Source organism: Liolophura sinensis, chromosome 1, assembly GCF_032854445.1.
Source record: "Liolophura sinensis isolate JHLJ2023 chromosome 1, CUHK_Ljap_v2, whole genome shotgun sequence".
In the NCBI taxonomy this organism is placed as follows: Eukaryota; Metazoa; Mollusca; class Polyplacophora; order Chitonida; family Chitonidae; genus Liolophura; species Liolophura sinensis.
This window is the reverse complement of record NC_088295.1, coordinates 49,656,205-49,672,548: the sequence shown is the minus strand read 5'-3', so window position 1 is coordinate 49,672,548 and position 16,344 is coordinate 49,656,205. Positions and strand designations below refer to the sequence as shown.

The 16,344-nt window shown below is 37.0% G+C and overlaps 1 protein-coding gene across 1 annotated transcript in view; it reads right to left on the bottom strand.

Annotated features, from left to right (window-relative positions):
• The window catches only part of LOC135461787 (E3 ubiquitin-protein ligase rnf213-alpha-like), a 110,145-nt gene that overhangs the window by 68,953 nt on the left and 24,848 nt on the right, over positions 1 to 16,344 (bottom strand). Inside the window, 17 exon segments of the mRNA XM_064739022.1 lie at positions 157 to 238; positions 241 to 353; positions 984 to 1,042; positions 3,306 to 3,371; positions 3,885 to 4,053; positions 4,621 to 4,783; positions 5,366 to 5,462; positions 6,188 to 6,334; positions 6,888 to 7,128; positions 7,437 to 7,611; positions 8,914 to 9,058; positions 10,366 to 10,478; positions 11,078 to 11,155; positions 11,964 to 12,094; positions 12,836 to 12,992; positions 13,253 to 13,829; positions 14,379 to 14,540. Coding sequence (XP_064595092.1) covers positions 157 to 238; positions 241 to 353; positions 984 to 1,042; positions 3,306 to 3,371; positions 3,885 to 4,053; positions 4,621 to 4,783; positions 5,366 to 5,462; positions 6,188 to 6,334; positions 6,888 to 7,128; positions 7,437 to 7,611; positions 8,914 to 9,058; positions 10,366 to 10,478; positions 11,078 to 11,155; positions 11,964 to 12,094; positions 12,836 to 12,992; positions 13,253 to 13,829; positions 14,379 to 14,540 — 2,675 coding nt within the window.

The following is a 16,344-nucleotide window of genomic DNA, read 5'->3' as shown; positions in this document are numbered from 1 at the left end:
GGGAAAAACCGGGCAGAGCCCAGAGGAAACAACCACCTGCAGGTTACTGTCAGGCCTTGTCTCGTACAACAGAAGAGGAAACCAGCATGAGCTGGATTTGACTCTCAAAATGTCTTAAAGCTAACTACAGGAGTGGAAATGTTTGTGTCAGCTCACCTGGGGAGACTGTCAAAGTGTTCAGTCAGCGGTACTCTGTTTCTCACTAGAGCTTGTTGTAGCTGTCGTGGCATAATGCTGCCTCCAAAACCTCCTTGGTCTGTGGGTCCACCATATCCCCAGCTTGGCCTACGATGTTAAACCCTAGGAAAGTCATTGAATTGTGGTCTGGGTTGAAAAAGATGTACGGATGTGGGCTGAAATGATCAAAGAAAAGTGAAATCAATAATCTAATTTTTTGTGATGTGAACACTTACACAAGTTACTTTACCCTCTCCAGTCATACTGGTGTTTTACTCAAGAATATTTCATGACTATATTACTGCGGCCAGCATTATGGTGGGAGGAAACTTCAGGAAACACACAGTCATCAACAGGTTGCTGACTGACTTTCCATGTATGACTGAAGTGAAGGTTTTAGTACAAACAATTATGCAAAACCATATCTAAAATTACTTACATGTTTTTTTTCACTGAAATAAATGTACTGAAACATGTGGATTGAAGGTAGGCTTTACAGATCACAAAGTTAATGTCCAAACCTGCAAACCTGACATTAACTAAGCTTTTTGTACCTTTTAGAACTAGTGTGAAGATAATCTTCATGAGAGTGCGTGTGTCATCATTGGTGACATACATACAGATTTGTAATGTGATCCATAAATCCAACCCACATTAAATTTCAAAAATTGATAAAGGTCATTTCAGTGTTACTTTACTGATGTTTACTTCATTTTTACATTTTGTGTCTCTTTAAGTTATCCGCACCCCAATCCCACCATGACCTGTCAACTTCACCCCCCCCCCCAAACCCGCTCCATACCCACCTGCTCTCCCAGGTTCTCCGCATCTGGTACCTCTCCAGTAGTTCCTCTTCATCCTCAGCCTGAGAAAATAATACAGAAATACACACATTTGTCAAATTAAGCCAGATAAGTCTACACCAGATGAGACTTGTAGAAAATACTATAGCCTCACATCATCAAGACCAATGCTAACACTGTACCTATACAGATGTAGTTATACTATCTGTAAGAAGATTTCCAAGTACAGGTAATATGAATGTGATAACTCGTCAACCAGCACTGTATTACACCTACAGTTTAGAATTTTTCACGTGAGACACCTTGCTTGATTCTGACCAATTCATCCACCTTATAGAGCCACTTTTTTTGGTGAAGTTGAAGATTTTTTGTGAAGTTAAAAGTGAAATCTTTACATTGTTGTTGGCAGCAAAAGTATGATTTTCAGGCCTTTAAGTGCTTCTGAAAGAGCATTTTACATACAATACCAAACTTTAAGTGAAATACAGTTTAGAGCACAGTACACACACAAATATCTCACATTAATTCACAGAAAGTGACTGACATTTCATGATGTAATCTACTGAAGACTATTTAATTTATAATAATATAATGACCGTCAAATTAAAAGGTAAACAAGCACACTGGAAGAATTGCTTTGGCAATACATCTCCCCTTCTAGATTTTAGAAGTCACGTATGTGGAAGTCCACAACAGGACAAAAGCTGCCATAGCTGTGTTGAAAATGGATGAAACTCACATCTAAACTGTAGCTCTTCATATTGAAGTTATATAAAGGTACATGTACCTAGTTTCAATTCACTATAATAAACTGTTTTTGACTTATAAAAGCCATGCATACAAACTACAAAAAATACATTAAGTGCAATCAAAAATTGGTGCATTCTACATTCTATTATAAATGTCGTTCATATGTACAATATATGCTAGTGAAATGAGTATGTACCTGCCATTTCAAATCCATCTCTACGATTACATTCCTAATTTACACCCTGACTAAATGCAAATAATTCCTTTACTGTCTTTGATATTTACTCAGCTAGAATACTGAATTAAACTTAATATTTCAACTACATAACCTTAATTATGGCAAGGTTTCCAATTAATCAAAAAAAAAAAAAAAAATCAATGGGAATATTTTACTAACCTCTTCAGAACTATCATATATGACATCTTGCAAAGGCCAAGTGAAGAAGATAAGAGAAAACATCTTAAAAATTAGAAAGAGTTGAGTTCTTTACCTTTGCATTACCTCCCTTAGCCTATAGTAAACTGTTTTGTTAGTGTCATAAACAGCCACCAGAGGTCACAAGTGAAGAAAGCTGAACATGGCCGTCTGCTAAAAGGCCTACTTACAACTGGACAAGGTATTTTGGACTTGACAGCTTTACCATAGGCCACAGATCAATGTTTTTTGAAGAGCAAAGTAAGTATATCTTTAATGTTTTTACTCTGAAAATTGTTTTGGGCTGTAGGTTCCATATTTGAAGGAGAAAAATAGATTATGGAAATAATACAGAAATACACACGTTTGTCAAATTAAACCAGATAAGACTACACCAGATGAGACTTGTAAAGAATACTATAGCCTTACATCATATGGGAATAAGCTTATGAATTTAAACACAAAATGAAGACAATGAATTAGAATATGTGGACAATTTTTTATTGCTAAATATTTCATTTTAAATGAACCTACAGCCATCTGGCATTGTTTGGCACATGGAACCTCGCTCTCAGTGTTGGGAATTATCAAATTATCTTCTTTAATGAGTCGAATAGCAAAAATTGTCAAATGTAGATGTCCACGTAAGTTTCTTAAAAGAATCTTACTTCAACCAGGTAAACGGTGTTTTTTTTTTAAAGTCATACATACTATTTAGATCCATGAATTGTAAATGATACATGCTAGATATCTGACAAAAACAGAGGCTCCCAAGCATGCCAAGACGAAAATACCTGTATATATCAGACATGATTGTGGTGAACCAAGAAAATAGCTGAAATTTACTATCATAGCCCAAAAAGGCCAGGGGTCCAGGGGCCGCCTAGGCCCCGGAAGCTAGAAAAATCTGCGGAAAACAGGTAAATTAATCGAAACTGAACAAAGAAAAAGCGGAATTCCGCTAAAAAGCGGAAAAAAATCATGTCTGATATATATATATATATATTTTTCATACCTTGACGTAAAGTAAAGTCTTTCATTAATAAACTTAAAAAGTAATTTCATAAATCTACTGTCACTAACAGATTCCATGATATATATCATGACCTATCGATAGTTAATAAAAGTTATTGCTAATCTACATATATATATATACTCACTTCATCTGGAGCTTCACAAAAGGTTGGGGTCTCTTCAGAAAGATTCAGTGATCTTGTAGCAAAGTCCTGTAAAGAAAATTTCAATGTATTTTTCTCATCAAACCAACTAAATATTGAGTTTCTTTTAAAATACTGTATAATATAGAACAATTTTGAAAAATATTCACAAAAAAAAAAAAACAAACACAATTGCTGAACAACTTTCTTTAACATTTAAACGGCAAAGAAATACAGGAAACTTACAGTTGGTTTGCAAATTAAGCTTTGGTGTACACAAACATACAATGTTGGGATAATTTAACTATGGATAACTTTGGTTTATTGGAAGTGTGCAGCTTAATTTAGGGACAGTCCTTCTTTATTACAAATTTCAATTCTGCATCATCCCATGTTTCCAATTTAAATCAAATAAGAGGTCAAACTAATTTAAAAATACACAATTATCAGTAAATCATCTTTCATATGTAAGTACAAAGCTCAATCATACATGTAGCTTTGTACCACATTTTTACACACATAGATACATGACATGTATGCAGTCTGGGATAGTTCCTTGAGCTCTTGTCCACATTATCTTACCCGTGACATCTTGACCATGAATCTGACCACAAATTTAAGGAATCCTGGCAAATCCCCAGCAGCTGCTGCCCCACAGAACACAGATGACTCACAGTCCTTCAGCTGGACATTCAGGAACCACACAAAGTGGCGCAGTTCTGTCCATGAGGGGTCAGGGATGCCACAGTGTCTGCACAAAACACAATATAATATATATATATATATATATATATATATATATAAACCATAACTTCATATCATTTATAAACATACGCGTGTACTTATACCTACACTATTGTCTTAAAAAAGAGATACACAAATCTACAACATCAACACTTCAGAATATATTTTCTAAAAATAATATCATTTGTACTTGTGGCCAAAAATTTGCATGGTCTGATCTCATAAAGTAAGGACATTATGTTCTAGTTTCCACATGTTCTATTACACTTTCACAGAAAATTCTTCCAAACATTATAATTATTTTTATCAGTCATACATACAAGTATCAATGGTCACTTGTAAAATAGCTGAAAACTTTGAGCAAACAAATTTAGGAGAAACAAATGGACAGATTAATTAGGCCAGAACAATTTGGAAAAGTCCACAATGAAAGTTACAAACACTACGAAGGCCAGTACATGAATTTCAAATCAGAGATCCAGATTATCTAGTGTGATACTGAAGAATTTCACACATCTTTTTGGATGCATAACAGCAAGTACCATGAACACCAGCTACTAAATTCAGTTACTACCTAAGTAAGATTTCCAGGCACTCCATCAGGTTCCCTTCTGTAGTGTTGGGGTTCACACTCTGGAAGTCTGCATGATCCACTCTTCTCAGGTACTGGAATGGTCTTTGAAATGTGGCACTTTTAAATTCCTGTTCGTCAAAAAGCCTGTCACTCCCAGTATATCCTGAACAGGGCATCACACAAATACAGATCAAAGATATATCTATAAATATTTATTCTCTAACTACTGTCTTCTGTTCATTATAGAACAGCATATCCTGACATTTCCTTACACATAAGGTAATAGCCTGTCTTGAATCATTACCTGTATGTTCCTAACAATGTATTCTTTATTTGTTTCAACTTAAAGAATGGAGTTATACAAAGAAAAACTCACACAATGTACATGTACATACATACATACATACATACATGTATACATCCCAAATATGTTGTCAAGTTTAAGTCTGGATTCTGAACACAAGTTGAAGGGCAATAACTTCAAAAACTTTTCCGAATCTTCACATCTTTTCTTCCAATTTTTTGAACAATTGTTTCCAGAAGCATTGTCTACAGTAGCCTGTTGTTCAGTTACAGGAATTCTATGAATGTGCTGTGAGGATCCCAAGGCCTTGTTTCAAGGGTATTATAATAAACTCGCATTATAGCATTTGCCAGGGAAACATGCAGTGAATGATTTACCGCAATTTTCCACATACAAACACTGCAGATTTATAAATTAAAAGCACTGTTCTTGCTGACAGACCTGTGGCATTCTCCATCAGAATTTCCAGGCTCTCCTGAGGGGATCTGCACTCGATTGAAGGTAAGAAGTTCAATGTGCTGTGTGCACACCTGAAAGCCTGAAACATAATCCACAAATCACATCTGGACCTTCTGTTCATTTGCACCTGAACAGATTATTTCATTACATGTATATCAATCACAGATGCAGGACATTTTAAGGGACCCACAACCCAAGATTTATTTATTTATTTGATTGGTGTTTTACACCGTACTCAAGAATATTTCACTTATACGATGGCGGCCAGCATTATGGTGGGTGGAAACCGGGCAGAGCCCGGGGGAAACCCACAACCAAACGCAGGTTGCTGGAAGACCTTCCCACGTACGGCCGGAGAGGAAGCCAGCATGAGCTGGGCTTGAACTCACAGCGGCCTCATTGGTGAGAGACTCCTGGGTCATTGCGCAGCGCTAGCGCGCTAACCAACTGAGCCACGGAGGCCCCCACACAACCAAAGAACTGCAACTGACCATAAAAACTTTTAACATAACATATTATTTAACAACAGCCAACTTCACATATGAGTAGGATTTAAACAGCTACAAAAAGTATGACAATAAATATTTCAGGCTTAACCAGTAACAGCTGCCAGACATGGAATGACTAAAGAAATCAGAATGTCCATGTTGACCACGACTAAAAATGTGTTAGCTGTTTTCTAACATACTAACTGGTCTAAAATTTCACTAATTTTATGGTTTAATAGTTCTTTCTCGAGACAAAACTCTCAATAAATTACATTATCTGCTGTTAAGCTATTGAAAAAAAAAACAACTTTAATACCTGTTGATCAGATTCTCTGACCATCAGAGGCATAGTTTCTACCAGATACAGATCCAAGTCAGTTTTCCGCCACATAAAACCTTTGGAATTTTGTATGGCGCCCAAAATGAGCAAGTTGAAGAGGAGGAAATCCACTCCTTCTTGCACCTAGAGTATAATGATAAGAAGTTATAAAATCAGCTGACATCCATTCACATGTGATTCCCATTGTAGAAAATAATACATTTTATATCCATGTACATAACATATTACCTTTCACAGAAAAATTTTGAGGTAATCCAATCTGATTACGTAGTACATATATACCTAGAATTCTGCATGAAATTTGTTAGCTGCAAATAAGGCTGACATTATCGTGACAAACATATGAAGGCTGATCAGATGCTACAGATCGACCAAATTGGGATGTCATGTTACTGAGGTGCCAGTATATTTTTGGTGCTAATAACCGTGTTTACTTGAGCTGATCTGGTCTTACATTAAAGCCCATAATGTGTTTTTGTCCCAAGAAGTACCTTTGATCATAATTTCATAAATCACTCTTTTAAATAAAAGCTTGGTAGATAACTTAATGTTGTAATCACATTAGTAGAATGAGTTAAAACAGGAGCAATGTTAAATTTGAATTTTTACGTTTTGTCTATCTCACACAAAAGCCAATTAGCAGAGATAGTCATGACCATTTTTAGGGCCCACTTACCTCATAGGCCACATCAAAGTGGATGATCCTTGGGATGCCTTGTCCTGGTGCTGGGGTGTCACCCAGAAGTTTGTCCACCACCCTGGACACATCCACGGATTTGCCGTGGAGTGGAATGCTGTGGACTACCTTACGTTTTCTTGCATGAGGAAAGTTCTGCTCAAGATTCTCCACTAAACGGTTCTTGTACAATGTCTTGCCAACTCCAGCTCGTGAAGACCTGATAACCCTCACAGTGCAACTACAATCACATGTGCAAAGTCAGATGCTGAGTGTTCAGAAATAGTTCCCACAGAAATTTCCTACGTTAATCAAAATGTATTTTGCTCGAGAGTGGTAATATAACAAGAAATTCCACAGTCTACCAATCAGACCAATATGCTTTACACATCAATACATAGGTAGTTTAAAATAAAAGTACATGTGTTAATGTCATATCAAACTTTAACAAATGTTCTAACCTTGACTGCTCTTTTAAGTTTCAGAATTCAGTGAATACAGTTAGTGATATATGTATTAGCATGAAGCATGAGATGATGTCATACTTACTGTGAGATATCTACACACGAAGCAGCATGGAGATCCTCATTAGTAAGTCTAGCCTGAATACACTTGCTCAGCGATTCTTGTGTGGCAAACACAGGTCTTTTGTACTTTTCCAGAGCTGTCACTATCCGGGATCTCTGTTCTCTTTCTGATGAGCACAGCACCACCATTCTGTAGTCTACATTGTACAACAGACAAAGGCAAAGATTAGCTTAGAATTTGTGGTCACTCCTTATTGAAGAAGAATTTGGGCTTTTTGGTCATGTGATTGTTAATTAAAAGCGATGACAATACAGCATGCTGAGTAATTCTACAAAAGTGACAATAATTTTTTTTTTTGGCAAAAACAGCACATCAGACATTCATAAAACTTCGTTATGTTTTGGATAAGGATCAATCTGGAGTTTTGCACCTTAAGTTTTGGAAACTTTTGATCACGAGACTTGAAGGCCATGTTGGGTTTTATGCAAGACTGAAAATCGTTGACTTGATCGTATTAAAAACACAGCAGTCCTTCAAAAACTGGCCAATTTACAACATGCAGGCCAGAAATACCGGCTTAAACCTCAGATGATGAGTACTTCCTGTAATAGTACATGCCAAACCACAGGCATGCATACATCTATTATTTTTTTTGTTTTTTGTTATCTGTTTATTTCACTGGAGTTTAATATTATAGCCAGGGTCAATCTTTAAATATCCAAGGTAGTTGGTCAATTTACAGTGAAATTGTTCTCCCCAAGGCCTTCAGCGAGCAAACAAATATATAATATAGGAAACATAAACTTCAGAGTCCTATAAAAAGTACATCAATATATATATATATATATATATATATAAAACAAGATAAAAGTGAAGCTGTATAAATTCACATATCCAAAAAGCAACAATACAATCAATAGTGCTCTCCCAGCAACTGTCCCAACCAGCAGGACAAGAAAGGTAACCTATTTCTTCTCAAATTTGGGATACCTCGTCTCCTCATTTTAGCCAATATATATGTAATTCTAGCAGGGATACTGAGTTCCTTTTTCTTCAGCTGGTTAGACCATCTAATGAACAACATACTCATATCTTTACTTTTATAAAAGCTGGTAAAGAAAGGTAATATTCTTTTTTCAACATTACTAATATCTCTCCCAAATTTTAGAAGAATTAGGGTAGTGGGAGACTTATACGATGGCAGCAGTATTGTGGTGGGAGGAAACTGGACAAAACACTGGGGAAACACACAACCATCTGCAGGCTGGTGCTAGACTCATGTACTACAAGAGAGGAAACCAGCCTGAGCTGGCCTTGAACTCACAGAGACCACACTGGTGAGAGTCTCCTTTGTAATTGTGGGTCCATGTACATGATCCTTGACCATTCCATTTTACCTAGGGAGGTTACACATAAGAAGTTGTCGAAACCTTGCATGAATTAGGCTTAATTACGTTCAAGCTGGAGACAACAGAAGACAAACAGCAGAAGGATTTACCCTTAGTCTTCAATGGGTTCTCCATGTAAACTTCCAGTCGACGTTCTGCTTTGTCACTGACATCATAGTCCAGTTTGTCTGCATTAACCAAACAATATGTCTTGCCAGACGGGTCAAAGATTGCTCTTCTCCAGAATATATCCACCTGAAAATAAATATGCATGAAATCAGTGCCTCACAAGCAAGCCTCTATCTTCAGTTTCTAATAAAAAGAATGTTCCAGTTAAGGGTCAGATTGTTTATTTATTTCATGGTTTTTAATGTCATACTCAATAATTTTTCACTTATACAATGGTAATCATTTTTAAGGGTCAAGGAAACCAGAATGCTGCCAACCTTTGGTACATGTAACTTACTGACAAACTTACCCACATGTGATGTACAGACATGCACACCACTTGTGGAAGTGAAGATTTGTTGACTTCGAAGAAAGGATTCATAACCAGACATTAGGTAGGGATGTTGCATATTATGAGTGTGTTCTTGTCATCCTGTAGATAACATGGTCACTCTTAGGCATGTTAGATTACAGTTAAATATGACTGTGTTACTTCTTGGGGATCAAATGCTGTATAGACAGAATTGGAAATATAGTAGGGCTTTCATATTTAACATGCTTAAGGAGTATAAATGGATGATTCAAAGGTAGACCAATGTTTTCACAAGTATCCATGATTTTGTCTTTAAATCTAGTATTTGTGAGTATATGAAAACATACATGTTACCTAGTCTTGTGCTGACTGGGACTTTCCCTGCTTGGCAAGATCATATCCAAGCCTGTGAGTTCTTTCCACCTACTAGCTAGCAGCTTCAGTTAACCTGCCTGTATAGTTACAGAAGACACCTGGTCTTCAAGTAATCATAAACTGTGTAAACAGCCACATGAGCTTACTGTTATCAAGGTCCCACATCAGTGAAGGGGGAAGAATCTGCAAATTCCCTGTCCAATACTGGTTTAGAATCTGCACCAATTGTGTCCCATGCGTGAATGAAAGCCTAGCATTTTTGACCACGGCCCTCTCCCAGGGTCAACTCAAGTCCTAAATCTTGTTGGAAATCCCCTGATCTACCATTTACACATGCACATGTGTTTATGGCTTTTACACATTACATATGTTAGTTAAGAAACTGAAGGCAGCTCTTCAACAACATTCACCATCAAGTGCTTTCTTTTTCAACACTTGAATGCTCATGTGGTGAAACAAATTGGTTCCTGTGGTTGGAAATTATTTCCAAACACAACATCAAGAGTAAGTCAAAATTATTACTGCACAGCAAATGGCATGGCCATGATTTTTTTAATTTGATTGGTGTTTTATTCCATACTCAGGAATATTCCACAGCAGCAAGCATTATGGTTGGAGGAAATTTACACATATCAAGTAAAAACAGCCCAAAATTTGGGAAGCGGGGCTGGCTTCAGAGTTAAAACACTGCTAATTTGGAAGTTACCTGGTCCAGTGTTGTTGTGCCTGTACAGAGGAGGACCTCTGAGGTTGTGGGAAGGGGGGATGTCTCCTCTACTCCTGATGTGTAGATTGACAAGGTCACCCCAAGGATGTCAGCTGTCAGAAAGAAATAAATTGACTTTGTTTCATAGATATATTATATACATGCACACACCACTGAAAGTGACCAGTACATATGATTCATGTGCACAAAAGGTTAAAAAAAGAAGATCATACTGTATGTACAAAATGGTTACCTAGATGTGAACATTTGAAGAACCTTAAGTTCACCAGTTACTTTCAAGTATTGTCACTTGCTGAAAATATTGCTTCTCCAATTGTCGTTAGTTAAGAGGCTATATATACCATAATCCACATTCCCTAATGAAATTAGATTTTCTCAATTTACCAAGAATAGCTCAAATTATTATTTTTTTTCTCAGAAAATATCAGACCAGTACCTGTACTATTCATAAGTCATAAGTTTGAGAAAGATATACAAAACCCACACTACAAATCTACGAACTCCCCATTTCGAATAACAACATGTGTACACAAAAGGCTGATATGTTGTAAAAGGTAATAGGGCAATCCTAGAAGAGCAAACATTCGCGATGATCAATCTTTTACCAAAAATCTCTAGTCCATTATCTTTAACTGAACATTTTATCAACACATGCATGTGGACCATGTTAAATGGGCTTGAATAAACCTACCTTGTGAACACACAATCAGATTAGGTTCACCTGTCTTAAATCCTGCAGGAAGACTTTTGCACAGGATTTCCTCAGGAGCTACAAATCACAACCATATCATTGTAAATAATTAGAAGAATAGACTGTCTTTACAAAATGTCTGTCAAGAACATGCAATTGACCAATCATAATCAATACTGTTGCAATAGGTCAACCATAATCCCACACACTGGTTACAAATGTTCAACTGTTCTGTGATGTTATGATATCACAATGGATTTCACCGGGAATGGAATGAAAAGTAACATTGTCACTTGAAAGGGTGGTGGGACATTGGATGTGGTACATCCATCCATTAGTTGTACACTAGAACTGTGTGCCACATCATACAATTTTTGTGGGTGTAATTCTACACATCAGTGTGTTATTTTAACAGCAGTACACAGAAATTATTATTAAAAAATTATAAATTAAAAGTTATTCAGTCACCAACACTTTTGGGTGAAATGAAAGAAAAAATGAAGTAAACAAGATGCCAAATGAAGTAAACAAGATCACTTAAAAAGACAGAAACTGGCCCCTGGAAGACATGTATTTCTAAATGTCCACCTAGCACACATTTTGTCACTGCTCTGGTTGAACTCATTTCAAGACATTTTCCTGTCAACACATGACATTCTATCAAGAACATAAGCTCTGTATATAACCACCATCTTCCCATGCAAAAACTGGCACGCTAGTCTTGGTTTCCATGAAAAGGATAACTTAAGACGGCTACATGTATTTAAGCAGGATAATTATGATTGTACCTGCAGATATAATTTTTTCAAGTGAAAAAGAAAATTAGGAAATACAGCATGACTTGTACATGGATAAAATTTTGACCCCATCAGCCATTTTCCCTTACCTAGCTGAGCCAGTTCTGACAGCACTATACCAAGATGTTCAACACTCATGTAGTTAGACAGGCTTCCAGACACAGCCGCCTTGAAATTGTTCCACACACCTTCCAGTTTTTCACACAATCTTCTGTCTTTCCTATCACAATGAAAAGGGTTAAATATTGGTATATGTAGCCATAATAAATTAATGCTTAAATTGGAGTAGGCTACAATATTTATATAATTTCACAGAATGATATAGTTTTTATTCCATCAGCATGCATTTATCGAAATTTGCACTTGTATGCCAAAACATGAAAGGAAGGGTAATGTTCATGCTTGAGGTATTAGTTCAGTAAGCAACTCTAAACAATGATCTACTTTCTCACCAATAACTGAGACTAGGAAGATAGTATGCACTGTACATACAGACTGGGATCCTGTTTGCTTGCCAATCAACTGAAAATGACTTAGCAATTAGTTCTTGCATTGTAACTCTAAATCATCATCATGACCCAGTTATAGGGCGCTGCCCTTTCCCTAAGGTGCTCTTTGCGTAAGGGAATAAAAACAGATCATCCAGTTTCGCTCAGTGACCCTGACCAAGATCTGTCATAAGGAGGCTTGGCTATGCTGGATATTAACTGTGGGAAGGTTTGTAGAGCCTAATGTTGCTCCTCAAGGTCAGCAAGTTTGTTTTCTCCCTGGTCTGCTCTCTGCATAATTGGTTCTAAACATTTGCTGTTTTTTCATGTACTGAAACTTCTGGAGTTTTTTTTGCCTCCCTTTTGGAGGCTAGATTAAATAGCCCCTGAACATCTGATTTCAAATCACATGCCCCTAACACAAAAGGATATTGCAAGTCATTGAAATAAACACAATATATAATGCAGCTTACTCAATCACACCAGTCAGCGCCTCTTCTGTAACTGTTTCTAGTGAAGACCTATTGAGGGACCATCCCTCAAAACGTCTCTGGGTTTCTGGGAAAGATCCATCACCGTCCTCATCACTATCAGAATCAAAGCCTGGATTCTCCACGCACCACATCAAACCTGCATGGAAACACACGATGACATTTACCTGATCATGAAAATACAATGTATGTATTCATATTTCAACAACATGTCTTTAAAGTATGTATAACTCTTCTCTTTAATGGTTTGAACCTTGGTGAAAAGTCATACGTCAGAATTTAGAGCAAGCACAAGACATTGAATACAAAGAATCAAACTCCATAAATGTGTCAGTTGCTGTAACAGTTTTGTGTTCTTTATGTAGAAACCTAATGCTAGTAAAACACAGATCAATGTACCTGCTTCAGGATCTGCTGGATTTTCCCCGGCCTCCAGAGCTCGAAGTGCATCTTTCTTGGAGTATCCACCTTTCTCTATCGCGGCCACAAACTCTGCTTTCACGTCTTCCAGGTAGTCAGTGGGTCGGCATGTTTCTTCCTCAAGACTGTTTACCCTTTTCAGGGCACTGTCCATGGCAATTAAGAGATCCTTCTTATTACAGTGTGGCTTAACACATTCCAGCAATGGGAAGATCGTGTTTGTCACATTATTCTGATGGTTCACTTTCACCAGTTCTCCCTGGAGAATCACTAATTGCTCAATAGTGTAATGATTCAGACAGAAATACTTGGAGCGTTGATCCCCATAGTACTTCAGCCAATCCTCCAAGCAATTCTCCAAGAACCTTGCCAGAAGTATTGCTTCTTCATTCACATCTTTGCATGAGCAATTCAAACGGAGCTTATCTTGTCCGAAATCCACCAGAACTTTCTGAGACCTGTTGTACATGACAATACTCAGATTGTAAAACAACACATTGCCAGCCTGGCAAAGTTTGATGTAAGCATTGGCCAGCCTTGTCACAGAATCCAAAACCTGAAAACAGACACCATGATTCATTTGCTTCAAAATATTTATACGTTTAAAAAGTGTACACAGTAATTCTTGGATGTTAACACATCAACTCTGAATAGTGTGCAAGAAAACAAATATTAAAAGCCACCAAATATACATCTTGCAATAAGCATTTTTACACGACATCACATGTATAAAAGGTTTTTGTGAAACATTCACCTCCCACCTTGTCTTGTCTGGCTGACACATAATGCACAACATGCAATCCCGTAACACAGGTTAAAGTATAGCGCTGTCCGACTCACTTAACTGCCAGCTTCGTAAGAGCAGACAAGACACAGAATGGCTTGGATTAAATACTAGTATGGAGAGGTTTCACTAAGCTCACAAACATCAGGTGATAACGGCACTTCAAAAAGTTTGAACTTTTAATATATAATATATTAATATATAAACTGTACAAATTAGAACAGAGCTCGGGGGTAACCCAAGATCATCAGCAGCTTGCTGGAAGACCTTCCCACATACGGCCGGAGAAAGTGATTGAAGTTTGAAAATCTGAGTTTGCACCTCTGTAAAGCGGACGACTTCCTCCTTCCCCTTCTCAGCCTGGCCTGCCACAAGCATCAGTCTGCTCTGTAAGTCGTGAAGCTGAGAGTAACTGTACTCTCGTCGTTCTGTTTCTGTTTCCTTGTTTTCAACAATAGTAAGTTGAATGGTAGAATCAAGACTCTAAAATAAAAAATATGAAGAGTCAAGTTTACCAGCTAAATGTAGGTGTATAAATTATGTTCAAGGCCCAAAAACAACTTATCTTGATATTATAGGAACAAGATGAACGTATATGTTTTGCATGAGCTGTTGATTGAGATACCATAATGCCTAGATCCACAGCCACTGGTGCATCGGCAGCAATAGGTGGTCACATTTGACAATATTTCAGGACTGAAAATAGGTCACTTTCTCCTACAACAATGTGACATCTGTATGAAAAAATCTGTGCCCAATACTAGCTTGACTTTTCCCACAGAACAGACGTATATACTGTATTTCATCTGAAGTGTAACACTTTTCAAGTGATATATTTTTCTTGATTCTGACTTACTCATCTACTTTTAGGGCCACATAGAAAACTGTATGTGAAGTTGTGATTAATCGCTTACCAGAAAAACATAAGTGTCGGCATCAAAAGTATCATTTTATGGCCTTTACTTTTTTCTGAATGTACATTTTTACATGCCAAACTTCAGGTAAAATAGAGTATTCTAATCTATATATATTCAAGAAACCTCATGATAATTTTGTGCTGTTCCCACTGGTCAGCTTGTTTCAAGTGTTAGATATGCTTAATTAGGCATATACATGTGTACATCATTCATGTGACAGAATGCTTAACCCGCCTTCACCCAAATCTCTGAAGGCTAAAGTAGTAAGTGACATCCAGTACTGTTATGGCATTCATACGCTCTCTTTGCTTTGGGGATGTTGGTGAAAAAAAAAACAAAAATGTGTAAAAGCTTAAAGGGACCAATTTTTGGGGCACCTGGTCTGCTCATTTTAGCCAATATATATGCCATTTCAGTAGGAATATTGAGTTTCTTTTCCCTCATATTTTAGTCAATATATATGTAATTCTAGCAAGAATATTGAGTTTCTTTTTTCCTCACAAGGTCAGACCATATAATGAACAACATTTCCAAAAGGCTGGTAAAGAAATGTAATATTTTAATTTCAACACTACTAATATCTGTCCCAAATTTTGGAAGAATTAGGGTACCGCCGAAAGAAAATCAGTTCAGGTACAGCTAAATACAAAAATGGGTTGCATTTGACTCCTAAGTAAAACTCCTGAGCCTATATTTTCTGAAAAAAAGTCAATACAGAGAATTATAAGGGGGCAATCCGTCACTGGTCTAAACTGTCCGCCCGACAAGATATCATGCAAATGAGGCAGCGCAAAGATTCCCACAATGCTACGTTTGCTTGTGGATTGCAAATGTAAACAGTATGATAGATTAAAAGTAAATTATAAGGTATACGTAAGAGCTCATAAGTCGGAACAGAGTATCAGACAAAGTGGCAGGCTGATGTAGGATCCATGCCGCTTGTGTCCAATCTCTAGGAATGGACGGTCGGTTATGTAGGCATGACCGGCGGGTAAAAACGATTAGATAAATGCATGGGTTGTAGCTTGAAAGGAGACAAGCCAGTAATCACATACAAGCTAAGTCTTAACTACGACTGTCTTGTCAAGTCGAGGGAGATTGGAGTCCAAGATATATTACACTTCCGCTTAAGCAATCAAAAAATATTTAGGTGAACGAGCATTTGTGGAATGAAATATCCAGGCTGCAAGATTTATTTTACATGTACAACTGTACATGTGCGATTAGGCGGAAATAATGGTTGATTGGTATAGGGGGATAAATTAGCATTTAATTGAATATTATCGATATTGCCAAATAAATTATTGATATATCAATTATAGATATGAATTAGCAATATCGATAAATATTTACTAATATCGATAATTCAT